The sequence below is a fragment of the Candoia aspera genome, chromosome 8, assembly GCF_035149785.1.
Source record: "Candoia aspera isolate rCanAsp1 chromosome 8, rCanAsp1.hap2, whole genome shotgun sequence".
In the NCBI taxonomy this organism is placed as follows: Eukaryota; Metazoa; Chordata; class Lepidosauria; order Squamata; family Boidae; genus Candoia; species Candoia aspera.
Genome location: NC_086160.1, coordinates 70,638,858 through 70,666,656, shown reverse-complemented (window position 1 = coordinate 70,666,656; position 27,799 = coordinate 70,638,858). Strand labels below are relative to the sequence as shown.

Here is a 27,799-nt window from a genome sequence, read left to right as displayed (position 1 = left end):
TAGTGTTTAGGCTAATGTAATGACGTTCATCTGGAGTTGGTACATTTCCAACAGCACCTTCCTGCTTTCCTCAGTTCTGCTGATATGCTTCTCTCGGCAGAAAGTTGGGTGCGACAAAGAGATTGGGTCCAACAAAGCTGAAGACAAGTGCGGAGTGTGTGGGGGAGATAACTCGCACTGCCGGACAGTGAAAGGGACTTTCACTAGAATCCCTAAGAAGTCTGGTAAGGATAACCCCATTTCTCTGTTGCATTTTGAAGGATTAAAAAGGGGGAAAAAAGCAAAAGTGAAGAAGCTTGACCTAGGATACCACTGGAATATTGAGCTTTCTCCTCTATCAGGGAACTTTCTGTGCAAGGAGTATAGATTAGGGTTAGGCCAACAGGAAGCACTTAGGTCTCCGTGTGCTTATTAGTGACATGAAATCCTAGACTATGACCACAGCTCTTAGAATTTCGTGTCCTGCACAATTTATGAAAATCTTCTGCTTTTTTTAAGGAGGAGAAGGGAAGAACATCTATCTAACCATCATGATTTCTGGGATTGCATCTACTGATGCTGCAAGGAGTTTATTTCCACCAAAGCAGGTTGAACACGTCAAAAGTTCAACTGAATGTTACATAGCTTAATACTCCCACAATGTTCCTTTTTATGCCAGTCAGATAATTGGGTAAATTCACACAAATGTTTATGTGGTAGCTACCAGAGATTTATTTAAAGGTAATGTATGTCAAATTGTTGTTAGCATTTGTATTTTTCCAGCCATAAGTAGTGTTTCTGATGGATTATCCTTAAAAATTATGTACTCCATTTAGTCTTGATTTGCTGCTGAATTTAAGCTATAATATCAACACTATTTCTGTTTTTTAGTTTTGGAGGCAAGAGTTAGAGAGACTGTGGCTACATATCACAGTCTGTGTGGGCAACATGGATCCATGTTCATATTATTTGTTTCGCAGATTTCCAACCTGCTCAAGATAATGTATATAGTGCTTCCCCCCATCCTATTTTTCCCACAAAGTTATCCCGTGAGCTGTGACTGACAATGGTCTAGGCCAATGTTTTTCATACTTTAAGATGTGTGGGCATCAGCTCTGGCTGGGGAATTCCTGCAAACTGGCAATACTGACAATCAGTACTGTAGCCTATATTAAGCTTAATCAACTTCATTTGAGTTGGACCAATGGAAAGCCAAAACTTGAACTGAGCTTTTCAATTGGTCATATAAATGGTATAGAGGTAGATGCAAATTTTACGAAGTCTTCTGGATCATATTTCTCTAGGTTTATGATAGTTGTAAAATTATCCGCAAGTCAAGCTAAACAGACACAATTTTAATGGAAAAAATGTTCTGTTAATAGTTGGTGACCGAGGATTAGACTTTGGGGACTTGTAACTATCTATTCCCTGTGATGTTTGATCTTCATCGTTAAGTTATTTTTATTTTATTTTTTGGCTTTGGAAAGTCCTCAAAAAAGTCTAACTTCTTCCAACAGGGAAACAGTTAAGCAAGAGATGCCAAAATGAACTCAAGTATCTGGAAAATGAAATCTGCAAGTATCCACCTGATTTTTTCCGTAGTCTTAACTTTCATTGACTGTTTTTGAAAAGAATTGCTCCAATATGGACAAAAATACTTAAAATAATGTTGGAGTGTAAATAATATATTTGATCAGCTACAAAGCTCATACAAAGACATAGTCAATGAAAACTCAAGACTTTGGTGGCCTGATCACTAACAAAAGACATTCTGTTTAAGGGAAGACAAGAGGTGCATTTACTTTGCCCAAAGGAGCCCGTGATGTGTCTATTTCTGAAACCAGAGAGTCAAAAAATATCCTGGGTAAGTTTTGTCCCATTGCAGGATGATGGGCATCCATAGCTGCTGTTAATCCCTCCTCATTGCTTCCTTCCTCATTGCTGGCAAACACTTACAGGAATTGCAAAAGAGACAAATCCTTTATGCTTCCTATGGCAATTTCTCCCAAGAGAAAATTCCATATTAGAGTTCTTCATTGTGATTTCTGTGATTCATACACATGGGTTATCTACCTGTGTAGAACCCCATTCACAATCTTCTACAGCTTACAGAAATGTTGGGGGGGGACCCCTGCCCCACATGCATTCCATACAACAAGGTGCAGCTCATACCAAACCCCTTCAGCTTGTTTTCAACTGCCACAGCATTATCGTTTTTGCCCTTGAGCTGATTGTCCTTTGACCCTACCAAAGTTCTCCATTTTGTCCTCGTTTTCTTCATCTTCTCTTGAGGCATCTTCAGAACTCCTTAGAACTGTTTGTCCAGATACCAGTTCCTCCTTTTGCAGGCGTTTGGCCTCCAGTCTTATGGCCTTAAAGGCCCTATATCACAAGAGAATAATCTCCCCACCTTGGATGGGCATCAACTGTCTCTTTTTTGTCCTGGTGAAGGTCAGATGATGGGTTATTATATGCACTGTCAGATGTTTGCTAAGCAGGCACGTTGCAATTGTTCTTATTTGCAAAGTTCTTGGATGAACTTTTAAAGTCAGTAGATTGCCAAGCCCCAGTATTTTTCATAAATGCATTGCAGCTGTCGTTGTGTTCTTCCACTTCAATCCAGATCTTGATTGGTTGATCAAGATTGATTCCTTCCTTACACCTTGGAGAATTTGATTCCACCATCCTTCCAGGACAATTGAAAGCAAGTTATGATTTCCTTGATTTATTGGAAGCTTTCCATAAGGGCTTCCTATGCAGCAAAATGGAAATACTTCTGAATTTCATCTAAAAACAGCCAAGCAATCCCCTGCAATATCAAGTTTGTCAAATCTCTCTCTTTTTCTTGCATGAAATAGTCACACTTGGCTCCGTTCAATAAAACTATAACTTGTGGCCTCTATTACTTCTTTCCTTCATCAAAGGAAATTCTTTTTTAATCCACTGATAAAGGGCTTCTTGAAAGCCCTAGTGCATCTCTGTTCTCTGGTTTTCCCACCACTCCTAGCCTGGAGCCTCTCCCCTCTTCTTGTTACATTAATGTTAGCCCTCTTTTGAGCTCATGACTACCAACCAAAATCACATCCTCTTACAGAAATGTACCTTTCTCATAGCCATGACTTCATCACACTTGGTTCATCACAACTGAGAACTGAAGAGATCCTCCAAAGTAATCCTTCGGCCAGATCTTCCTTCCTTCCAAAGATAATCTTGACCCTCCACTTGAATTATGATACAGTATTGCCTATCTTTTTTCCTAATCACTCGGCACCCTTGAAAACACTGCTTCATTCTTTGGTTGACTGTCATTTTGTATCCAGATCATATGGCCCTTTTTCCTTTGAGACCAGTATTTATTCCTGGCCCATCTAAAGGCGTGGTTTTTCTGACCTCGATTCCATTGTTTCTCCAAATGGATAGTAGCAATCAGCTTTGCTATAAGCTGGCCAATAGCTATTTTCCATTCTGATCTGTACTCATTCCATAAGAATGAAGAGCTGAGCCCTCCATCTTCCTCAACGTTATAGACTGGCTTTCTGGTGCTAGAAAGATGCAACCTCTCTTATGATAACTAGACCCTCCTCTGAGCAAGAAGTTGCTACTCACCCGTGTGTGTGAATCACAGACACCACAGTGATGAAGAACTGGTTACTTAGTTATAACTCCAGTTCTTTGAGTATTCGTTTATAAAGTCACACAACGTACTCTTCTACCCTTCTTGATCTCCAGAAACATAACTACTGTATTCATTCAGATGCTCTATGACAGCCTTTGAACTGAAGCTGTTTAGTAGGTGTCATGCCTAGTTGTGTGGGGCATATTGGGCTTTTACCAACAATTTGGTAAGCTTCAGAGGACTCTGAATGGGACTGTACCCAGGTGTGTAACTCCTCTATGTGAATTCATAGATGACTACTTGAAGAAGTGCATTTCTTCTGCTCCTAGTTCCTTCACTGTGAACCAGACCATGATTCAGGATCAGGCCTTGGCAGCTGCTCTGCATTGCACTGGGGATGACAATCTTTCAAATAGGTATTTATTATGTTGCATATTTAAAGATCCAGCTAATGTTGCAAAACTGAGGATCTCCCTGGTAGATGATCACAATAAGAGCTTTGAAAGAAAACCCCATGGGGTTGTTTTTGTACGCAATATAGGAAGCATAAATCCTTTGTCTAAATGATCTAAATGTTATGATCTTTAGAGAACATAACCAAGTAAGTGTCTTGCAGTGACCCTGGCTTGTCTTTTCCCTCTCCATGAAGAGGTGGGAAATGCAAGGCAGCCTACTCCTCACAGCTGCAGGTCTCTCTTTCATTTAATGTTCATAGGCCTATGGATGCACCCTTTCTTCAATGGGACCTACCTCCACTTGTAGCTAACTAATGCTAGCAATGTTTTTTTTCCTTCTTCCTCCTCCTCCTCCTCCTCCTCCTCCTCCTCCTCCTCCTTTCTTCTTCTCTCTCCAAATACCTTGCTGCACATGCCAAAGGGTACCTTAAGATGTTTGACATCCCAGCGGGTGCTAGACATGTGGCTGTCCAAGAAGATGAGGCTTCCCCTCACATTCTTGGTAAGTGCTTCTTTGCATAGTCTTGGTCATCATGCCAATAATGCTGATGCCAAAGTCTTCTCATTTTAGAAGCTGTGGACATTGTTGCTTATGGGTAGTTGAAGGCATGTCTCCAAAGGTTCATATGAACTCAGTGTATATTTCAATGTATATTGTCTTTTCAAGTACATCTTCCACCATTGCATTCACTTCAGTTAATTGCTGTGGTGCATCTGTCTTGCGATTACAAGAAAATCAGTCTCAGCTGGTTTCTATGGGTCTTATAGAGACAGGCCAGACTCATATCTCCATAACATGATTTCATGTGTGCATTTAAAACTGATAGTCAAGGAAAGTTGTGTGTGTGTAAGGCAAACTTGTTTAGAAAAACTTCTCAGAGAACTTGAATTGATGCAGTCTGGTCTGTCACAAATCCAATGTTGCTGACTGAGAAGGCCTATATTTTACAGAGGATAGAGCTGTACATACCTCCTATAACTCTGAGCCCCATTCATCCTTGCCTTTACCTCTCTCCACATTGAGTGAAGAGGTCTGAAGGAGATACAGACTTATTCAAATGGGCATGAGGACAGTGGCCTTTCAGAACTTGGAAAAGTCAGAAGAGTAGGACCAGCTAGATATTAGGGGTTCAGTATGCATACCTTTGGCTAATCTATAATGTTGGCCTCATGTAAAGAGCATTATAGTTTGGAAAAGGAAAGGAGATATTCCATGCCAAGTAGGTTAAGGTCCATTATAGGACTGAAGCCTTCAAATGCAATTTTAAGCACACATAATAAACACTGAACAAGTACACTGGGAATTGCTGTAAAAGAAACAATGCATAAGGCTGCATAACGTGAGCTGTGAGACCGGAAGCATCCAGTTCAAATGTCACCTCAGCTATGAAGCCACGAAGTGAGTTACACCAAACATGGACTCCCTCCGTCTCACAATTCTGCAGTTCCATCTGTAGTGCACAGTGATATAATGGCCCACCTCCTGGCCCACCATAACGGTTCCTATGAAATTGCTGGAATGAAATGCTCTATAAATGCTTGTAAGCATCAGCTTTTAAAAACCTGTAGAATATCTTCAAGTGGAAAAGTCTTAACTGATCACTGGGATTTGTATGCACTGCTATTGCCCCCTTCCAAATCATATTCCTTAGTTTGTTTCTGATATCTCCCCGAACTCCACTCCCAATAGAAATGGGTTGTTTGGTCTACATTTCGTTTGTCAGTTTTGCATTGCAGTTTTTAAACCAGCTCATAAAGTCTATGCTCTTTTTTCCTTTCTTGAAACAGACACTCACCAAATACCTTTTCTTTTTTCCATCCTTTTAACCACTCATACATGCGAGTATTTTTGCATGGCTAGATTCAAACATCATATTATATCACAATCTGATTTGCTTGGTTTTGGCTTAGTGTGTTGTATGACTCAACCGTTCGTACACCGTGGCTTATAGTGTGATGTATGAGCTCAGCCCATGGAGTTTAGACATGATTAAACAAATTAGGGATGTGTGAACCCCACTGATGCCAGGCTTGTCGATCAGAAGGTCGCAAGTTCAGGGGTTCAAGACTCAAGCGCCGTGTGACGGAGTGAGCCGCAGCACTCGCCCCAGCTCTTGCCAACCTAGCAATTTGAAAGCATGCAAATGTGAGTAGACAAACAGGTACCACTTCACCAGGAAGGTAACAGCATTCTGTGACTGGCATGCTGGCCACCTGACCGCGGAAGCGTCTTTAGACAGAACTGGCTCTTCAGCTAAGAAATGGAGATGAGCACTGCCCCCTAGTGTCAGACACAACTGTGCAGGGGAAACCTTTACCTTTTTTTTTTAGGTTATAATTACGGTAAAAAGAAGGAAAAAGGTTAGGGAGGCAACTCTCAGATGATCTTATAAATCCAATTATCAGTATGCAATTACTACCTGTAAATTTGAAGAAAATGGAATCTAAGCCACATCATTTTGACTTCGACCACAGAATGATCAAGTTGAAAAATATGAAGTGGCTCAATGTCTCAAATGATGCTAATTCCCCAATGTTGTTTGCTTTTCTCTGGATCTCCTTAGTGAGGAACCATGTTCACTTCCATATTTTCATCTACACCAGGAACACCGTTGAGTGATGGATTACTGATTTAACTATTTACTTTGTTAGATTTATAATCTATCCACTAACAAATGTTTTGGGAAGCTTTTGTTTTAAACCCCTCCCCTCAAAAAAATGTGGCATGAAAAGAAAAGTTGAGATGGTTGAGAAGTTCTGGATTCTCCAAAAAACAAAGGATTTTCTTGGTACTGAGAAGCTATAAAATGAAGGCTGAACATTTTGTCTTACCTCTGAAGAAAAAAGCATTGCCATCTTGCCTGTGAAGGGTTGACCACTTACTGCCTTTGTTCCTTTTAGCCATTAAGAACCAGGCAACTGGCCACTATATTCTAAATGGCAAAGGAGAAAGATCCAGCTCTCGTTCCTTCATTGACTTTGGCTTAGAATGGGAATACCACACAGAAGATGATGTAGAAACCCTTCAGACAGATGGGCCACTGCATGATGCCATTCTTGTTCTGGTAAGTCATGCTACATTTGCTGCTTCTTTACCTTTCCCTGTGGGATTAATCGAGAGTACATTTCTGCCCCAAATGACCCAGTTCCAAAGAAGTCCTGGTGGAGATAGACAAAACCATCACTGCTACCATCAATTCGCAATGGAACATACTGAGCTACTTCATGTCTCTCTTCCCTTAATGGGAAATAAGGCTCTTCCAACAGATATGGACTTCATTGTGTTTCTAGTTGAAGCCCTATCTGGTGGCCCCTAGGGTTATGCAAAAGCATTTGGACCCTTGGAACACTGGTTTTCGGTGCTTAAGTGGAGCCATGCTGAGTGTTCCATGGGGTTTCAGCAGATATAATTAGAGTGTTGTCTTTCAGCTTTCACTTGAAGTGTTACCTTCTGAGTTTTTCTATATGAGCCAGGACAGGAAAGATCAATTGTATCCCTACTTCTGGGCTGAATGGAGTAATTGGAGTGAAGCTCTGGAGCAAAGCAAGAGACATTTAAAGGGGCAAATGGCAACACAGGGAGGGAGCCATTCTGGATTGGACTGTGGTTGGAAAGAGCTATAGAGGAAATTGCTGCAAGGGAATTATGGCTGTCGGGATGTAAAGCTGAAGTTTCTCACGCTGCTACTGGAGCTGGTGAAGTCTGACTAACTGCTAATCTTCAAAGCAATCCCTAAAGCCCTAATCCCATTTTACTTTAACAGTATGTTTACATGATAGTTGATTCTCAGACCAATAAAGGTTTTGGAGCCTGTTGTGTAAACAGACAGCTGAAAGCTCCTTGTTATCAGTGACCATACGCAGATCGTAGGAAGACTGTCAGAAATAAAATCAGAAATTTTCCATCCTAACGTTCTCAAGAATATATTGATTCTAAGTGGGAAATTGTGCAGCTGCCAGAATTTTTCTAATCCCATTGCATTTATCTCCCTAAATCTGCTGAATGGAACCCTGCAGCAATAATGATGGGAGGAAAAAAGTCAAACTGCCTGATAGTAAGTTGAGTTTCACTTCTGAAGCAGTGTAGTGGGCTGGTGGATTACAGGTATCACTTAACAACAGTAACTGGGACAGAAATTTCCATCGCTAAGTGATGCAGTCATGAAGCGCAATGTCACTGCTTAGTGATGGCAATTCCAGCAGTCCCAGTTACTGTTGCTAAGTGAATCACTGTGGGTTGTTAAGCAAGGATCTCACATGACCATGATGTCTGACTTCCTGCCGGCTCCCCCACTGACTTTGCTTGTGGGCAGTTGGCAGGGAAGGTCGCAAATTACGATCAGGTGACCACAGGATGCTGCAATGATCAGAATGCAGGCCATTTGTCAAGTGCCTGGATTGCAATCACATGACCAAGGTCACGCTGCAACAGCCAGAACTTGGAGGACCAGTTGTAAGTACCATTCATTCAGCACCACTGTAAGTTCAAATGGTTGCTGAATGAGTGATTGTTAACTGAGGACCACCTGTAGTTAAAGGAAAAGAGAAAAGGAAGAATGTATCCACCTCTCCCACACGCTTGCTTTTCAGATGAATTCCTTGAGAGTTTAAAATTACCTTGTAACAAATACTCCCTGCAAATAAGATTCTGCTTGCTTAGTTTTGTTTTTAAGGGCCCTTTTTTCACCGGTTTAGGGCTGGACAGGTATATGATCAAAACTATACTTCCCTCAAATCATGTCTGGGAGAGGTAGCCCAGTCTGAGGAAGAACTGGAAAGGGCAATTCCTGTAAGGAGGTTTGATTTTACTCATTTCCCACTGGGTGCTACCAGTTGCTATTGTGGTGGGAGAAGAAGGGCCCAATCCTAATGAGGAAGAGCTAGTAATGAAGCTTCGGACAATCAACAACCTTGCTTAGTAGCCCAGTGGCTGAAGATAAAGGACAGTAGTAGTAGAAGCTACCATCTCCCGAGTCCAAGTCCATGACAGATTATGGAAATGGTAAACCTGATGCATCTGCAGATGATGCACTACTGCCAAAGCAGGCAGACTTCAAGCCCAGGTCAGCATAGTAGAGGACCAACCACTCTCAGGTCAACAGGGATAAGGACATCAAATGTCTTCAGCTAGAGAGATGCTTAAGCTTCTGCATAGACATCATCCAGGTGTCCTTCCCATCCCTGATAGCACTAAGCAACCTGCACTGACAACTACCTGAGAAAGAAGCTGCCATCATGTCAAAGTGGCAGAATAGTGGAAAGTGTTAGACTTGATGCATGTTACCAAACTGATAGAGGGACTTCACTTGAGATTTGGTTTAACTGAGGAGGGATACATGAGTCTCATCTCTCCATTATGCACTGGTGGGGATAGGGTAAGACCAAGGGGATGTCTGTTTCTCTAGGTCTAAGTCCTTCCTACAATGCAGGACCAGGCACAGATAGTTACTGCTTCATGCCAAAGTGCTAGATGTCCATAAACAAATAACTTTATTGTGGTCATTAACCAGCACAAGCTAGATGACCATAGTAGGTAAGGTCAGCATAATCATGAGCCACACGATGGATTGCTAGCTGTCTGAGCAGCTAAATCGCAACTGGTTTCATGGTCATAGAGAGCAGGGCCTCTATGTAAAGGCACAGGTGCAGTTTGTTGACACCAACTGCACTACCTACACACTACATCTTATTGTATGGTCTGAAGAGGCCAGCACAGGAGCATCCCAGGTGGTAACAAGCAGTAGAAATTTTCACCCAAGGCTGTTTTGCACCTGAGCCATTCTATTTTGCAATTTACCTCTTCCCTGCAAAGACCTCCATGTAGAGTTAGATTCTGGGCAGTTCAGCTTCACACTGGAGTTGTTCAGTGGCTGAAACCTAGGCAGTGTTTGTGTTTGTCTTCGTCCTTGGCTGCATAGGTTGGCAATGATCATCTGTGGTGAAAATTAACCCTGATTATGGTAGTGGCCTGGGTATTGGGGAGGAGAAAGAATAGAAGCCAAACAGAATGAGCTGGGCCCTCCCTCTAACACTCCACTCCCTTCAATATCAAAAGGTGTCCTTCCCATCCCTAGCATGGGAATCTTTTTGATGAGCCCAAGCATGAGAACCTTATCTGGGACAGCAGACTTTGTGCATTGCCAGGGAGAAGAGAGGTACTTCTAGAAGAAAATGGTGATTCCAAAAAATCAAGTTGGAAGAGAACCTGTGGTTTATTAAACATTAAAGATGAGCGATAGGAGCCAACAAAGCTCATATCTGAGCCAAAGGATTGAAGATAGGTGCATGCATATCAACATTAGTTGTCCCATTGAAACAAAAATGTTCTGCTGAATGCTAAATGAATTTATTTATTTATTATTCAAATTTAATTACCACCCATCTCCCCCAAAAGAGGGAGTCTGGGCAGTTTACAATAAAATCAAACTACGATTATAAACGTTAAAATCTCATAAAAATCTGACACATTACAATTATTATAAAATGCAATAAATAAATATAAAATCCAAGAGGCTATAAAATTCCAAGCTGGTGGGAGGGACTCTATGGTGCAAGCCACCCCCAAGAATGGTTACCCACTTTCCTGCCCCAGGCGAGACGGCAGAGCCAAGTCTTCAGGGCCTTCTGGAAGGTCAGGAGTGAAGGGGCCTGCCTCACCTCTGGGGGCAAGATGTTCCAAAGGGCGGGGGCCACTGCAGAGAAGGCCCGCTTCCTGGACCCCGCCAGATGAAATTCTCTTACAGACGGGGTCCGTAGCATGCCTTCCCTGCCTGACTGGGTGGGGCGGGTTGATGTTATGGGAATGAGACAGTCCCTCAGGTAACCTGGCCCCATGCCATGTAGGGCTTTAAAGGTAATAACCAACACCTTGAATTGGACCCGGAAGCAAACTGGCACCCAGTGCAGCTCATGCAGCAGAGGTGTTATATGTGCCAATCTAGGGGCACCAAAAATGGCCCACGCGGCTGCATTCTGGACCAGCTGAAGCTTCCAGATACTCTTCAAGGGTAGCCCCATGTAGAGCACATTGCAGTAGTATATGGGAGATGACCAGGGCATGAATGACTGTTCAGAGGGCTTCTCGTTCCAGGAATGGGCATAACTGGCGCACAACCCAAAGTTGCACAAAGGCCCTCCTGGCCACGACTGCCACTTGCTCTTCGAGAACCCCCAGATTATGCACTGAGTCTGGGGCAGTGCAACCCAATCCAGAACTAAAGATGACAACTTCCCAAAAGCCGAGGCGCCGTCAATCCACAGCCACTCCATCTTACCAGGGTTCAGCCGAAGCCTGTTGTTCCCCATACACACCCCCACAGCCCCCAGACACTCAGAGAGGGTGGTCACAGCATCACTTACCTCACCCAGGATGGAGATATACAATTGAGTGTCATCAGCACACTGATGATACCTCACCCCATGGTAACAGATGATCTCACCCAGTCATTTCATGTAGATGTTAAATAGGAGAGGAGAGGGAACCAAAAGCTGCAGCACCCCACAATAGAGCAGTCGAGGGTTGGATCTCTGACTTCCTATCACCACTGATTGGGATCGGCCCTGGAGGAAGGAGGTGAGCCAGCGCAAAACTACGCTGTAAGGATTGCCTACCTTAATAGACTCAGACTCACAAGCAGGAACTTAATGATATCTGATTTATTAAAGAATAGTATGCAAATACAGAGAAAGCTGAGAATGAGCAAAAGCGCACCAAATACAAACTAAAAACCCTAGGCTCAAACGTAATCCCTCCCCTCGCCCTGTCGTTGCAAACTCCCCCCCCCCCCCAGGTGCTGGTAACCGTTTCTGCTGATGTCCTGGGAAAGGAACCTTGAACACAGGAGATAACCCAAACACATTCCAATCCAGCTGCTAACACATAACAATCCCATGAGATGGAATCCTCATCCCCTCCCAGCCGAAACACGCATCAGCCAAATGACATGCAAAACGTTACGATGTAACGGTAACATTGGAACGGTGAACATGACATACGCTTCCCACCCCCAACTCCCTGAGCCGTTCCAAAAGGATACCGTGGTCAATGGTATCGAATGAATGAGTGATGGCCATTGGCTAAAAATGAAGGGTTGATATTAGCTATTTGGATATGGTACCACTGGCAAGCCATATATTTATTTTTATTTTATTTCTCAAATTTGTGCTACCACCCATCTCCCCCATATTTACCTGTACAACCAGATCCTGTGCATGATTTCTAGGAATTCATATATACATCCCACATAATTCAATTGGACATAATCCCATATACAGTACATTGCTATACAGACCCAGAATGGCAGCTTTAGAACCTGGCTGCCGGTTATATTTACGACAGTAAAAGTAGCAGAGTATGACCCAGGTTTTGAAAACTTTGAAGCTCCCACAAAAGCAGAGAAATGCGGAGGGTCCTAAAACTAGCCCCAAAGGAACCAACTAGTCACCTTTCTTGAATGTGATATTAAGTTTTGTTAAAACTTATTTCCTTCTTCATTTAATAGTTAATTGCCCTTTAGGACGGACAGTGGGATGAGATGAGCCCCCTGCTGTTCACAAGAGGCCATAACTAAGATCTTTCCTATTGTGATAATTCCCAAATTATTTTTGTGTTCATGTTCTTTCCAAGCTGCAGTTGTCACTGCAGATGAAGCAGCAAACCACTGCCTTGTATTTGAAGGGTGATTCGTTTTCTTAGTGGTGGTGTTTGATATGCTCTGTCTCCCAGTTCCTAGACCCTACTGTGATGGCATTACTACATAAATGGATTCTAATATTGAATTGCCATTTTGCCAGCAGGAACCTGAATGGTAATGGGGTATGCCACCATGGTGAGCATGCAAATATCAGTGATTTAATGTCTTTTATTTCTTCTAAGAAAGGGGAAAGATGTGTCTAAGCACAAAACATAGGAATTGGGACAATCAGTGCTTGCTTTCTTGGCTGCCAAATAAGCAGCAGTGGCTGATAGATTTTTGTACATAGCTATAGGCCAGTTAAGGTCAAGGGCTGATTGGTTTCAATTTTCTACAAGTTCTACAGAGTTGCCAATATTTAAACATGTGTCCTGATGTCTGCAAACAGATGGCCCTGATCAATCCCAGCTGCATTTTAAAGTAGAATTAGAGGAGCTGAGTGATTGAGAGGCTGGTTATCTGGAAGTGGCCTAAACAAGTAAGGAACAGGGATGACACATTATTAGATATGGAATTATCTGGCTGATGTATAAAGAAAGGTAGCCATAAAACAATTTTCTTGGAGCTGAGAGCTGGGCTTGACTTTAGAGTGGCATATTGGGTGCCCCATTCTGAAACAAAGGTAGAACCTAGCAAAACAGGAGCATCAAGAAAAATTGATTTCATTTAATTTCATTTTGATGTAAATGTCAATGCAAAGTCATCAGCTAGATTGATGTAACTCTAATGACGTTCTTCTTCTGTCCCATTAAAAGTTAATGGCAACTTTTGAAGAGGATGCACCCCAAGTTTGGCTCTGGGGGCACAGCTTGTGTTCCTCTGCTCTGAAGTCTTTCTTCATCATTTTGCAATGCTCAGTGTTGGGACACGAAACTCACAATGAATTTTTGAAGCAATGAAAGTAATGAAACTGGTTCCATTCATCCATTCATCCATTCACCCTGGATTGTTTCTGGATTGTTTGCTTTGAGAGCAGGATGGGAATTAAGGGTGTGGTTGCTTCCAAACCCAGTGAAGTCAACCCTATGAACTGTTAGGAACCAGAGTTCAAGAAACAGCCACTCCAGTAAGACAGTAGGGTAGTAAACCCACCAACGTTAACCCGGGAAGTACTGATATTGTTCTTTCTTGTTAGCTTGCTTCATCACTGTCATCCAGAAAAGGTTGAATGAGTTCTGAGACTGATAAAGGATCAAAAGATGGTGATGTAAACCTAGGGTTTTCTAACTTTTTCAGTCTGTGGAACCTGTTAGTTAAAAAAAAAATCTTCTGGAACCCTAAATCAAGAAACTAAGCACTAATAAAAAAATAACAAAAATAAATCAAATAAAATAAATTAAAAATGCATATATTGAGGAGTACAGTATATACAGTATCTAGGATGGGTGTGACAGTTTGAAACTGGGAGGCTGAAAAACTATGCAGGGAAAGCACTATTTGTGATATCACACAAGTGAATCCCTTTCTTAGGAATGCTGATGGCATGTTTTTTTTTCCCCTTGTGAATGCCTGGCTGAAGCCACTTAAGCACCATCTTCCTATTTCTTATTTATTTATTTATCAAACTTTATCACCGCCCATCTCCCCCCCCAAGGAGGGACTTATTGCCTGCTTGCTTTTGCAAATGTTACTTTGATTCTCATGTATATTTACTCTGGAGGAAGTCCTACTGTAAAGGAATTGGAGGCATACATGCACTCCAGCCAATCAAGAATAAAGTTTGTTTATTAATTCCCAGGCAGCTCAGTGGGACTTCCTCCTAGGTAGGTGTGCACAGGATGCCACCTTGCTTATTGAGCAGAACTGTTGGGGACACTGGCATGCATATTTACAAATCCGGTCTGCCACATGGAAAGTGAAGAGGAAGAGAGGGACCCACTGCTTCTGTGCTACCAAGCATGTGGGAAAATCCCACTGGATTTCTAACTCTTTCTGCTTTTAACTCACTCAGCAGCCCTTTAGAAAACATGGGCAGCTTAATGCCTTGAGAAATGGCTATCAGAGTTTGGGGGCAAGCAGGAAGTGGGGTTGTGTTTGGTCATGTGGGAAGAGGGAAGACTTGAGTGATGACAAGGCAAAGACAGCCAGCTGTGTCCTGCATGGGCCACCTGCAATCCCTGGTGACAAATGCTGGTGACACACAGCCAGTGAGAGGGGAAGAGTCAGCATCGAGGTGGAGAGTGGGGGAATGCATCTACATTTGAGGGTTTTTCTCCCTCTTTAGTTTCTTGCACCCTAGGATTCTGCAAAACCCAGTTTGGAAAACCCCAGTGTAAATAACCAGTTGCAGGCTTTTCCATTACTGGTGAAAAAGCCTCCTCTTCACCAGGACACAGAAAGGAAGTCAGAAAGAAACTTTAAAAAAGTTTCTTGCCTAATCTATTAAAGGATGCATTGATTCTAAATGGAAAAAGGTCAGTTGCTGAAATTCTTACCACCTTGTCCCTTTCATCTCAATAAATCTTGCTGAAGAAGAATCTGTGCAAATGTTGTTTGGGAAGAATTGTTCGGCAAAGGACTCCGTGTTTTGCAGTACTGACAGGTGGTTTGGTTATCTTGTTCTTTTTCAGGTCATTCCTCAAGACAACAATACCCAATCCAGCCTTACTTACCGATACATAATTCATGAAGATTCTGTGCCCAATGTTAGCAGTAACAATGTCCTTCAAGAGGAACTGGACACTTTTGAGTGGGCTTTGAAGAGTTGGTCCCAGTGTTCCAAACTCTGTGGAGGAGGCAAGTTGAAATAGCTGGCAGGGAGAGAACAAGGGTCTCTATATTTTGTGCCTGTACATAATGTGGGATAGGGTGGTTATGTATTTATTTATTTAATTTATATGCTGCCCATTTCACTGCATAAGTGACTCTAGGCAGCTCACAAATTAAAAAAAGAAAAATCCATCCCCATTCCTAAATACATTCTCTCCTATTGCTGTGCTAAGATGTATCTTTTCCCTAATACATCTGATCAATTATTGATTTTGAAAAATCCATTTTAAAATGGGTTTTCATAAACTGAACATTCCCTAAACACATTTTCTTGCGTACACAATTTAATATGTGTTTTGGTCCATATATGAACCAAGAACTACTGAGAAGGATCTGCACACCCCCAAATGCTGCACATTGATTTGAAATATGCAAACAAATGTAAAATTTTAAGAAAGGAATGGGGGTGATTGGCAAGGGAAATTTAAATACATAATCCAGTGAAGTTCCAATTTTTTAATAATAACTGTAGCTTATTGTTTTATAGTGCACGTAAGAGCTACCCAACTTGGAACATGGAGTAGTATGAGGCTAGTTCAGGCTACATTCAGGATATAGCACCTCTTTCACTTGCAGAAGATCCCAGAGGACTCTTTGTTTCAAAGTATCTCAGATAAAAAAGCTAAGAGAGAACTTTTCCACAGAGTAGCAGTGGAACAGCTTGCCTCCTGGAGCTGTGGGTGCTCCATTGCTGGAGGTCTTCAAGAAAAGATCAGACAACCATTTGTCAGAGATAGTATGAGAACTCCTGCCTTGGGCAGGGGGTTGGACTAGAAGACTTCCAAGGTCCCTTCCAACCCTATGATTCTGTGTTTCTATGCTGACTTGATCTGTATAGCTTAGTATTGTCAACACTGATTGGCGAGTATCTCTTTGAGGTTTCAGATGCAAGTTTTTCTTATGCCTACCAGAACTGGGCTTCAGAAAACCAGACAAGCATTAAATGGCACAAAGACTGACTTTGCTGTTTCTCCTTATTGCCATCTAGTGGCCATCTGTTTTTTTCCAGCACCATAATAGTAGCCCATGTTTCCTTCAGAACAAAACCTGAAATCTTCTGTTACAACCATCAAACCTCATATGCACCAATACAGATGACCACAAGACAGCAGCAAAGTGATTTTGTAGTCTTCCTTTTTTTTTTCCCCAGCCAGGAAAAACATGTGCTTTGCCACTGAACTACAGATTACAGGAGAAGGCTACTTCAGCCCATGCTTTTATATTTTGCCAATGGATGCAAATGCCAGAACTCTGTGACAGTATTTTTGTTCCCAGTCTTGGATAAATCATTAAGATGAAATGTTTCCATTATTTTAACCTAGACTTTTCACTTAACTTGGATATCATCTCTCCTCCCACTCTCTCCCTCCAGGTTTCCAATACACCAAGTATGGGTGCCGCAGGAAAAGTGATAACAAAATGGTATACCGCAGCTTCTGTGAAGCCAGTAAAAAGCCTAAACCCATTCGTAGGATGTGCAATCTTCAGGAATGCACTCAGCCATTGTAAGCATCTGCTCATTTCCCATAATCTATTAATGCTGGCAACTCGTATTTGCAAAGAAACATCCTCCTGCTGGGCATAACATCTCCCTGTAAGGAAACAAAATGTAGATTCACTCACAGTCTTGTTTTTATACATGTTGGCAATTCATTGAGCTTCTAGCCTAGAAGTCTGAAGCTTGAGGCAGGAACCAGCAATTCCTATGCCAGAGATGTTTGCAGATTTCTCTACCCCACCCCCACCCCTGCCAGATTCTCAGCAGCTTATGTAAAACAAACTGCAAATAAATAATTGTTGTGGTTTGCATCATAGGGCAAGCTCTACAAAACAATTACAAAGCATCATGTCAAACCATGAAATCATAAAGGTAGTCCATGTCTACCATCAAAAACATAGGAATTGCTTTTTGAAAGGCCTGGAGAGGAGATCCTCTAAAATCTCAGGGGATGAGTGGTCTATCATGTGGGGGCTGCCATCAAGAACAATCATCTCCAGATCTCCACCCCTTCCACCTCCTGTAGTGTGGGGACTTTCAGCACCTTTTCTCAGAATAAGCACCCATGATGGGCTAAATTTGGATAAAACAGACAATCCTGGAGATAACCAGCATGTTGAATTGGACCTGGAAGTCCATTGATCATCATCAGTGCAAGCAAAGTACCAGGATTGTAGGCTGCTTCCTCCTTGTCCCTGTTATCACGTGGGTGAGTGGCTGCATTTTAGATCAACTGCAGCTTCTGAGTCATCTTCAAAAGCAGCCCCATATAGATGCACTGCAGTAGCATTGCAAACATAAGGTGATGATAGTGAAAGTCACTGTTGTAAAGACAGATGGCTCTTATATCAACATACAATAACTGTTCAGCTTCCCGGCCACCAAGCATTAAAGTCATTTCTATCTTCTCACTGGAAATGGGCAATCGACTCTTTGTTATGACTTCATTCGTATCCACAATGAAGGTTCTCATCTAGCCAAGCCTTGTTTGTGAGTTTTCTCCGAGTAAGTTGAGCTAAGCTGTGAAGCATGAGGAGGTATGGGATTTACTGTCAGGTCCTAGTCAGAAGCCTGACAATAACAGGCACCATATTACAAGTAGGAGGTAGGTAACCCACATCCAGCAGGGTGCATGCAGTCCCAACAATCTCTGGTTGCTAGAGCATTTCAGATTGGGCACAGTGCAACATGTTGGATATCCATATTGTTTTGGAGAGGGGCCTAAGGGGAAAAATGGTCTCATTAATCCCTTCCAACATTTAAGGCTAGAGTTGTACAGAACTCACCATTTGGGGAACATCATTTTCTGGAGAGCCATTTTGAACTTCCTCTGGATCATGCCATCCTGGGATAAGTTTAGCAGTTTCCAGAAATAAAGCCTCTGAACAGTTCAAGACGTCCCAGATTCTGTTTTCTGTGGATCGCCATGTCCAGGACACTTGGGAACACTTCTAATTTGAAGGATTTACTTCCAGAAACCATCTTACTACCCCTGGAATGGCATAATGCAGAGAAGGTTTGGTGTTGCCAAGAGGAAGACTGGAACATTATGTAAATTCTCTGTAGAGAGTAAGGAAGATGGCCTTGATGAAGATATGCAGGACCTGTTGCCTCGGCAAAAGAGAATGAAGCATTTTTTTAAGTCCAGAACAACAAAATAACATTCAGAAGTTGCTCGGTAGATGTCTCCCTGATTCACTGGAGTATAAGAAGGGGGTGGAGGTACAGCACAATCAGACTTGCAAGATTCTGTTATTGAGATTCTAGCCAATCTCAATAAAAGTAGTTTTAGCCTTCCTGTGAAGTTGATTTCTTGGTCTGGTTGATCTGATGGGCTGACATTCCCTGAAACTTGCCATTTCCAAATCAGTGAGTTTTGTGCATCCTTGCTTAAAGCACCCATTTTACCTCACAACAAAGAAGGTCCCAAAATATAAGCACCCAGCCTCCTCTGTAATATCATAACAACACTGGGCAAGCTTTTCTGTACCCCAAGGCATGGCAGAGGAAAGAAGTACATCCCCGGGCTAAAAAAAAATAAAAAAAAAACACCATTGCCCAGCTCTGTTGTAGATGATGGAAAAACATCATGCAGGGCCATGTTCATCTGGAGTGAACCTCCAGTAGGCAAAGAGGAAATCCTGACTTAGACTCCAGTGCTTACCTTTTACTATTCTGCTTTATTAAGGAAGTGATTATTGGCAAATGGGAATAACTCCATTCCTTTGGATGGTCAAAACACGAAGAAATCTAGTTTGGAAAATGATATCTATGCCAGATAAATCAAATGGGTTGCAGCTTCAGTTTTACATTATATAACACCCTCTTCAGTCTGCAAGGATCATGTATGGGTCATTAATTATGCATGTCAATCAGCTTCCATTTTTCAGTATAAAAAATATTCTTTCTATTTTCCCATCACAGCTGGGTAGCAGAAGAATGGGAGCACTGCACCAAAACCTGTGGGACTTCTGGTTATCAGATCCGAAGTGTACGTTGCATTCAGCCACTTCACGATGGTGCAAATCGCTCTGTTCATTTTAAGTACTGCAGTGGAGATCGTCCTGAGAGTCGTAGGCCTTGTAATAGAACACCATGTCCTGCTCAGTGGAAAACATGGCCGTGGAGTTCAGTAAGCATCTAAAGTCTTCTAATTTCTGAAAACTAGCACAATCTGAGCTAAAAATCCAGGTTTCAGATTTTTTTGGGAGGTGCTTTTCTTCCAAGACTGTAGATTCAACTCTAATAGTGACTGAGATTATACTCTTGACTACCTAGCAAGATTTGGCCTTGAGAACACTATCTGACAATGGTTCCTATCTTTCCTGTTGAATCATGTCCAGAAGGTGGTGTTGAGGTACTATTGTTCTGGTATTTAGGCTGTTGACCTATGATGTCCCACAGGGTTCCAGCTCATCTCCTGGTGCTATTCAACAACTACATGAAATCTCTGGGACAAGTCATCTGGAGGTTTGAAGTACAGTGTCACTGGCTCTATTACTCTTTACAATACAACTTCAAAGAAGCAATTACTACCCTAGAATTTTGCTGAAGTTCAACAATGTGTCAGATGAGAGAGGGGAAATTGGAATTAAATCAGATGAGATGGAGGTGCTGGTGGTAAATAGGAAACTGGACTTGGGATTGAGGTTCAGGCTGTTTTGGATGGGGTTCCATTCTACCTGAAATAGTAGATTAGCAGTCTGGGAGTGTTTCTTGATACTCAGCTGTTCTTAGAAATGCAAATGGCAGTTGAGGCAAGGCAATCTTTGTACAATTACATTTAGCATGCCAATAGCAAGCCTTTCTCAACCGATCAGATCTGACATGGTTTTTCATGTTTTGATTATATTTTTTACTGTTGCAGTATAATATTTATTATTTATTCATTAATCAAATTTAGCCACCACCCATCTCCCCCAAAAGAGGGACTCTGGGCGGTTTACAATAAAATCAAGCGTGAAATATAAACATTAAAATCTCATAAAACAGTTATTATAAAATACAGTAAATAAATAGAATCCAAGAAAGGTATAAAATCCAGGCTGGTGGGAGGGACTCTAGGGTGCGAGCCACCCCCAAGAATGGTTATTCACTTTCCCACCCCAGGCAAGACGGCAGAACCAGGTCTTCAGGGCATTCTGGAAGGTCAAGAGTGAGGGGGCCTGCCTCACCTCCAGGGGCAAGATATTCCAGAGGGTGGGGGCCACTACAGAGAAGGCCCGTTTCCTGGACCCCGCCAGATGAAATTGTCTTATGGACGGGGTCCGCAACATGCCCTCTCTGGATGATTGGGTGGGGCGGGCCGATGTAATGGGGATGAGATGGTCCCTCTGGTAACCTGGCCCTATGCCATGCAGGACTTTAAAGGTAATAACCAACACCAATATACTTGGAGCTATCCTTGAAAAATATCCAGGTGGTGTAAAATGGCTGCTAGTCAGTGAAAGATTGAGGCTTCATATGATGCCAGCGCTGAAGGATTTGTATTAGTTGCCAATTGGTTATCAGGCATAGTCAAAAGTTCAAGTAAAGACTATTTCTATGCCCACTTTGAAAATGACTTGGAAAAAGTGCTTCAAAACTTGCAGGAGCTCAGCACCTCTCTGTTATTGCTATTAAAGCAGCTGTGTCATTTTTCAGGCTTCCTGAAAAAAAGGACAGCTGTTTTGAGCTGACTTATTAAAGCAGCTGTGTCTTTTATTAGACTCACACAAAACCCTGAGAAATAACATGGATATTCCAATGAATGATGGAGAAGGGTGGAACTCACACTCCATGACTCCTGAAGCATTATCTTCCAAATCATTTCCAAAGCATGCACTGCCTTAAAACTGACTTTTAAGTGTCCTAACCATGAACACTTGAGATATTATAGTCCCTACTACAAATCTGGCTGGCTGTTAAAATCTGCAGAAAAGGCCCTTTTAAAGATGTCACCAATACCAGATGCTCATTTTTCTGGCATGCTGGAGGGGGTTTCCTGCATTGTCCCAGGTTTTGGAATATATTCCCTCTAGAGTTACCTTTGGTCTCCACTTTCTCAACATGTAGACAAAGTACATATCTCACCAGGCTCTTAATTGTTAAATTATATTAGTATAAATCTTACGAAGATCAACAGAAATTAAAACATAATTTTAAGTCACATTTTCAATGTCTTACAATCTGTTGTTATTGCTTAGTTTTTGCTAGCCATCTTAACTACTTGTCACTGGAAAGAGGTGGCATATATCAAATAACTGTGTAAATAATAAACAATACAGGCAAGATCCAGCATCTGTAAGCATTACATGTCTGTTAGTTGATCAGCCCCATTTCTGAAGACCACAGGAAAGTGCCATGGAATCTGACCAGAGATTGGTTTACTCCAGCAACATACTTCAATGTCCCACTGAAAACTGTCACTGACTTTCTAGCTGTTTGATTTGGTTCACAATCCAAAAAGATGATGGGTGGGGAATGCAGCATCCCTTCTCATCTTTCCACATTTCATTGAGTCGAGAGAAACTGTACCGTGGCTTAACTGTTTGAGTGTGGCAAGAGAGAGCCTTGAGTCAGCTGTTGGTTATGGAATGAAGAATGGAGAAGACAGAGACCTGTTTGCTGGACGCAGACATCAAGTTAGGTTATAATTTAACCACAGTTGAACTGTTGGGTTAACAACACTCTGCCAAAACTAGGCAAAATATGCTTTGGTTCGAGCAATGTATAAATCCAAGCAAGGAATCCTGACTCTTGATTCTCTTCTGGAAAGCGTCCAGGCTATATTCCCATATATTACAAAAATATCAATGTACCCATCTCTAGCATAACTGGGTGTACACATGCAGAAACCTAGCTGTTTGAATCATGTCCCCCTTGTTGCTCTTCTTGTAGTGCTCGGTAACCTGTGGTGAAGGAACAGAATCCAGGCAGGTGTCATGCCGCACGGGTGACCAATGTGATGGAGAAAAGCCAGAATCCATTAGGGTTTGCAGACTTGCACCCTGCAATGGTAAGTAAGTAAGATACCATCCTTATCTGCATTGATCTGTTTGTTTGTTAGATTTATATCCACTCTTTCTCCAGCAGCTCACAGGGATCTACCTTCATTTTATCTTCATAACAGTATCTCTTTGGGACTAAGGGAGAATGCTTGACTCAGAATTGCCAGTGAATCTCTTCACTTCAACCTGGGTCTCTCCATTCCTAGTCAAAGAAGGAGTCACATAAACTCCCTTTCTTACACTTAGATCTGTGATGAAGAGCCAAAGTGGGTGTAGATGCCTTAACTCTTATTGTATAGTCATCTCTCCAGCCTCCTCAGCTTTCCACACTTCACTTAAATCCCAAGGGAGGATTTCATGAAGGGGTTTTCTTCTCCTAGCAATTTAAACATTGAAATGCAGGAAGCCAGAAACAGTAATGATGCAGCATGATAGCAAGATACTTTACAATAATAAAAGGCTCAGAAAATGATATCAAATGGAAGAGCTAAAGCATTCAGAGACCGTGCTCCTCTTTTGCAAACAAAAAAGCTTCAGGAAACTGGAAGAGTTTTTATCACAATATTAGCTGAAATGATGTCCATTTCCCATGTATGGGGAAATTATTGTTTAAAAAGGAAAATACAGTACCTTGCCATAATGTTTTGAAGCAAAACTGCTACCATTGCCAACAAGATGTCACAACTGGAAAGAAACAATGCTTAAAAACTATACGTCTAAAACAGATAGGATTTTGAGAGCTAAACTGAGAGTTAATCATATCTGGAGAACTTACAGAAGTACGTAACACAAGATGTGGTGACTCACTGAATGTGACTCAGGTCAAATGCATTGTGTCCCCAGTCAAGAACAACAACAACATCAACAGAGAACCGTTGCATCATGACCTCACGTTTTCCTTAAGGGATACGAAAATGAATCTTTTCTTCATTAAAATCTATTAAATACATTCAGTTCTGCATCTTGTTTGTGACCAGCAGGGTCCTAAGAGAATTCCTATCTGATGGGCGTACCCTCTGGACCTGTCTTAACATAGTAAAAAAATTGGCTTCTCTCCCCTAGCCAAACAGTGGTGGTATCCCATATTTTGTGTTCCCAGGGAATTGCCACTTGGATGCAGTGGGAGGGGTCAGTAGCTTCACTGAACCTGAGAACAAACTTGGAAGAAGCAGAAACTCCTCCTGGAGCCACCATTGCTGGTGGGATCAAAAGAGAAGCAGTGGCGATGAGGACAATTTACAGGTAAAAAGGAAGCCAACTTCCCTAAGAGAAAGAAGTCCAAAATCAAACCTGGAAGGAGGCAACAGCAAAACTCTCTCATATGGTTGCCAAGAAGACCATATGGACGTAGCTGTAACATTTAGACAAGTTTGGATGTCAGGTTGGAAGGCATTCCTCTTGTTCCTGGGGAAGAATCTTGAACTGTCACAAGGAGATGAAGATAATGCTAGACAAAACCCACGAGACAGTCTGGATAGTGCCAGTATTGAAGAAGCTCCTTGTTTTACAAGGACACACACAGCCAAGACCAGAATGTGAGAAGTATGAACCACTGAAATGATCAAAGTGCAAATGAAGAACAATAAATTAGATATTTTAGGATTACATGAACTGGAATCAGATGATTATATAATATTATTCATGGCATGGGATCATAGGAAGGAATGAAATATCAGTGATACTAAAACGGGCATTCTATGTATTTTCTCAGCTATAACCCAATAAAAGACAGGATCAAATTGATTAGAATTAGTGGATATCCGGTGAACGTCAATGTTACAGAAGCCTGTGCCTTTTCTACAGTGGTAGCAAACACAGGGATTCTGTCACAAGAGTTCCATACAATATTTAGATGGATACAGTAATTCTCATATTGGGATGCAAACACTGGAGAAATGAAGGAGCCTAAAATTACACCAAACACATACTCTACCTCTGGATACTTCCATATGGACAACATCACACTCAAATCAACCACATAACTGACACTTCAGGTGCAGGTGGTAGAAAAAATCATAAGTGCACTAGCGAGATTTGACTTAGAAGACATATAATCAAAATAAAAGATCAGCACAAGGAATAGATTCAGTTAATTTAGGTTAGGTGAAAAAGAAACTTAGGAGCTGTGGGAAGAAATAACAGACTTTGCAAAAATCATGCTGGCAAAACATATTCAAAGTGGAAAGGATTCAGATGACTTTCAAAGCCTCTATCACTATAACCATGATGGGGAATAACCATCTTGGCCAACAAGAAGGACAAGTAAGAAGGCACAAGCAAGTATGTTTTTTGCCTTCTCCATAGCCTGATGGAACACCCTTGCCCCCAAGATCTGGTGGACCACCACCCGCTTTTAGCCTGCTAGAAGGCCATGAAAAGCTGGTTCTTCCCCCAAGCATTGGGCTAGGATGCGTCTGGAGCCCAGCAGATGTACGGGGAGGTGTTGTCTTTGGGGTGCCATGAAGTGTAGTTTTGATGTTACTATTATTTTGTTTTCTTTTTACATTTTACTGTTGCTGTGAGCAACACAGGGTTATTGTATATAATTTGGGTGGTTATATAAGTCTTCTAAATAAATAAATAAAAATATTTTGGTCTGGGATCTCAGTAAATAACAACAACAAAGTCTTACAGGTACTGTACGAGTATCTTGAGAGCCACTTTAAACATTTTATTAGGGATGTGCAAGCAGTCTGTGTACTGAGCATTCCTTGCACAGATCAAAGCAAATGGTTCTTCTCCATAATTCACCTCAAAATACCAAATCCAGTTAAATTATTTTGGCATGGAAGACAGCAATTCCATAAATGCTTTTCCTTCTCCCATTAATTTGTACAATGTTAACTAATAACGGTTTGTGAGCAAAATCAATTTGTAAGCAAAATCGGCTACTCAGGACAGTTGCCTCACACCAATGATAGGGCCAGTCCTGGATTTACATTGGGAAGAAGGTGAAGCCCAGCCTAAAATCAGTCATCACAGTGATCTTTTAAAAATGTAATGACACACAAATCCTCCCACAAAAATATATTTGTATCTTGCTTGTTTTCTCCATGAATATAACAAGGAAAATCTGGTTATTGAAAAATCTCTCAAAATTCATATTCACGAGCTTTTCATTCTTTTACATTCCAGTCACTGAGCAAGAGGACACTTAGCCACCATTCTAGAAGAGTATAGACCAGTAGGTTGTATCTGACTGTTCGGATGAACTAGAAATCAGGACAAAGTTGTATGGAAGTTATCAGGCACAAGCCCAGTAAGCAAAACAATCCTTGAACATGAATATAGCTTTCTTTCCAAGTTCTAGGAAGTTTGTGAACATCTGGACACTAGAGGGAAGCAGAGATTTACCAGTTTTGGGACAATGGGAATCCACAGAATGTTTCTGCTTTGTTTCAAACACCTTAGAAAACATCAGGGCTTCCAAAACAATCCTATCAAGCTGCCTTTCATTACTGGCACAAAGTATATGAAGAACCTGCTCTCACAGAAACACCCATAGCAGGATCCTGGGATTTTCTTTAGAACTGCCCATCAGTGGGCCGTTGATGACACAGTTGCAAAGCTACTGTGCCATGCCATGCTATGCTGCATCTTCCTAAATTTAAGAAAAAGGCCTAAATTAAAGAAGATGATCTAGGACTTGTAGTATTCTCGGCAACAATACAAAAGTGGTTTGCCTTTAAGATCAGCCAAGGTTAGCAGAGTGCTGCCACTACAGAGTGATAGTATTTTTGTACCATGGAAAGCAGCTGAAAAATAAGGATCTCATAGAATTACACAAAACATTTCATGGTAGAAACATCCCAGCTCCCAAATGTCCATTTCTGAACTTCAAACAGGATGGTAGAAGTTTAACGGAACTGTTCCAACACTTTTCTGACCTTTTTGACTTCAAAACTGACCACAGTAGAACAACTTCAGAACGCTTCTGCTGTGGTCTGAGGTTGGAATGGGATGTTTTGAAGTCAGGACATTTCAACTATAAAACATTTGATGTGCTTCTAGTGCCTTGAGATACATATGTTTCTCTCAAAGGTTTAAAAAACAGGAATCGGTTAATACATCTGCAGGTTTGAAGTCTGTTATAATCAGGATGCTGTGGACATGTTCCTTCTCTGCTTTTTAGCGGCAGCTGCCTTGAGATGGTGATGGATTGACTGGACAAGGATCCACAAACTAAAGCTAAATCCAAATAAGACAGAAGTATTGTGGTTAATTGGTTCCTAGCCCTGGGAAACAGGAAGGTGTATGCACTGCATGAGGGGCCAAAGGCCAAGGTGTACAACCTGAGGGTCTCCTTGAGTAATCTGTTGCTAAAGGAGTAACTACAGGTATAGGTGACCTTACCAGCAAAAGGTGTTTGTGCCCAGCTGAAGCTGGTATGACAGCTATCTTTCTATCTTTAGAGCCAGTTTGGTCTAGTGGTTAAGGCAACAGGCTAGAAACCAGAAGACGGTGAGTTCTAGTCCCGCCTTAGGCATGAAAGCCAGCTGGGTGACCTTGGGCCAGTCCCTCTCTCTCAGCCCAAGAGCCAATCAGGCGTGGTATGAGAGTTCTAGTCCCGCCTTAGGCATGAAAGCCGGCTGGGTGACCTTGGGCCAATCCCTCTCTCTCAGCCCAAGAGCCAATCAGGCGTGGTATGAGAGTTCTAGTCCCGCCTTAGGCATGAAAGCCGGCTGGGTGACCTTGGGCCAGTCCCTCTCTCTCAGCCCAAGAGCCAATCAGGCGTGGTATGAGAGTTCTAGTCCTGCCTTAGGCATGAAAGCCGGCTGGGTGACCTTGGGCCAGTCCCTCTCTCTCTCAGCCCAAGAGCCAATCAGGCGTGGTATGAGAGTTCTAGTCCCGCCTTAGGCATGAAAGCTGGCTGGGTGACCTTGGGCCAGTCCCTCTCTCTCAGCCCAAGAGCTAATCAGGCGTGGTATGAGAGTTCTAGTCCCGCCTTAGGCATGAAAGCCGGCTGGGTGACCTTGGGCCAGTCCCTCTCTCTCAGCCCAAGAGCCAATCAGGCATGGTAGGAGAGTTCTAGTCCTGCCTTGGGCATGAAAGCCGGCTGGGTGACCTTGGGCCAGTCTCTCTCTCTCTCAGCCCAAGAGCCAATCAGGCGTGGTATGAGAGTTCTAGTCCCGCCTTAGGCATGAAAGCCAGCTGGGTGACCTTGTGGCAGTCACTCTCTCTCTCAGCCCAAGAGCGAATCAGGAGTGCTATGAGAGTTCTACTCCTGCCTTAGGCATGAAAGCCGGCTGGGTGACCTTGGGCCAGTCCCTCTCTCTCAGCCCAAGAGCCAATCAGGCATG

General features: G+C 42.2%; 1 protein-coding gene across 1 annotated transcript in view; it reads left to right on the top strand.

Moving 5' to 3' along the window:
- Window positions 1-27,799, top strand: part of ADAMTS3 (ADAM metallopeptidase with thrombospondin type 1 motif 3) — a 132,416-nt gene that overhangs the window by 97,071 nt on the left and 7,546 nt on the right. Inside the window, exons 14-20 of the mRNA XM_063310748.1 lie at window positions 101-224; window positions 4,472-4,552; window positions 6,952-7,115; window positions 15,314-15,479; window positions 16,885-17,017; window positions 19,435-19,642; window positions 22,390-22,507. Of these exons, the coding sequence (XP_063166818.1) occupies window positions 101-224; window positions 4,472-4,552; window positions 6,952-7,115; window positions 15,314-15,479; window positions 16,885-17,017; window positions 19,435-19,642; window positions 22,390-22,507 (994 nt within the window). The remainder of the gene's footprint in view (window positions 1-100; window positions 225-4,471; window positions 4,553-6,951; window positions 7,116-15,313; window positions 15,480-16,884; window positions 17,018-19,434; window positions 19,643-22,389; window positions 22,508-27,799) is intronic.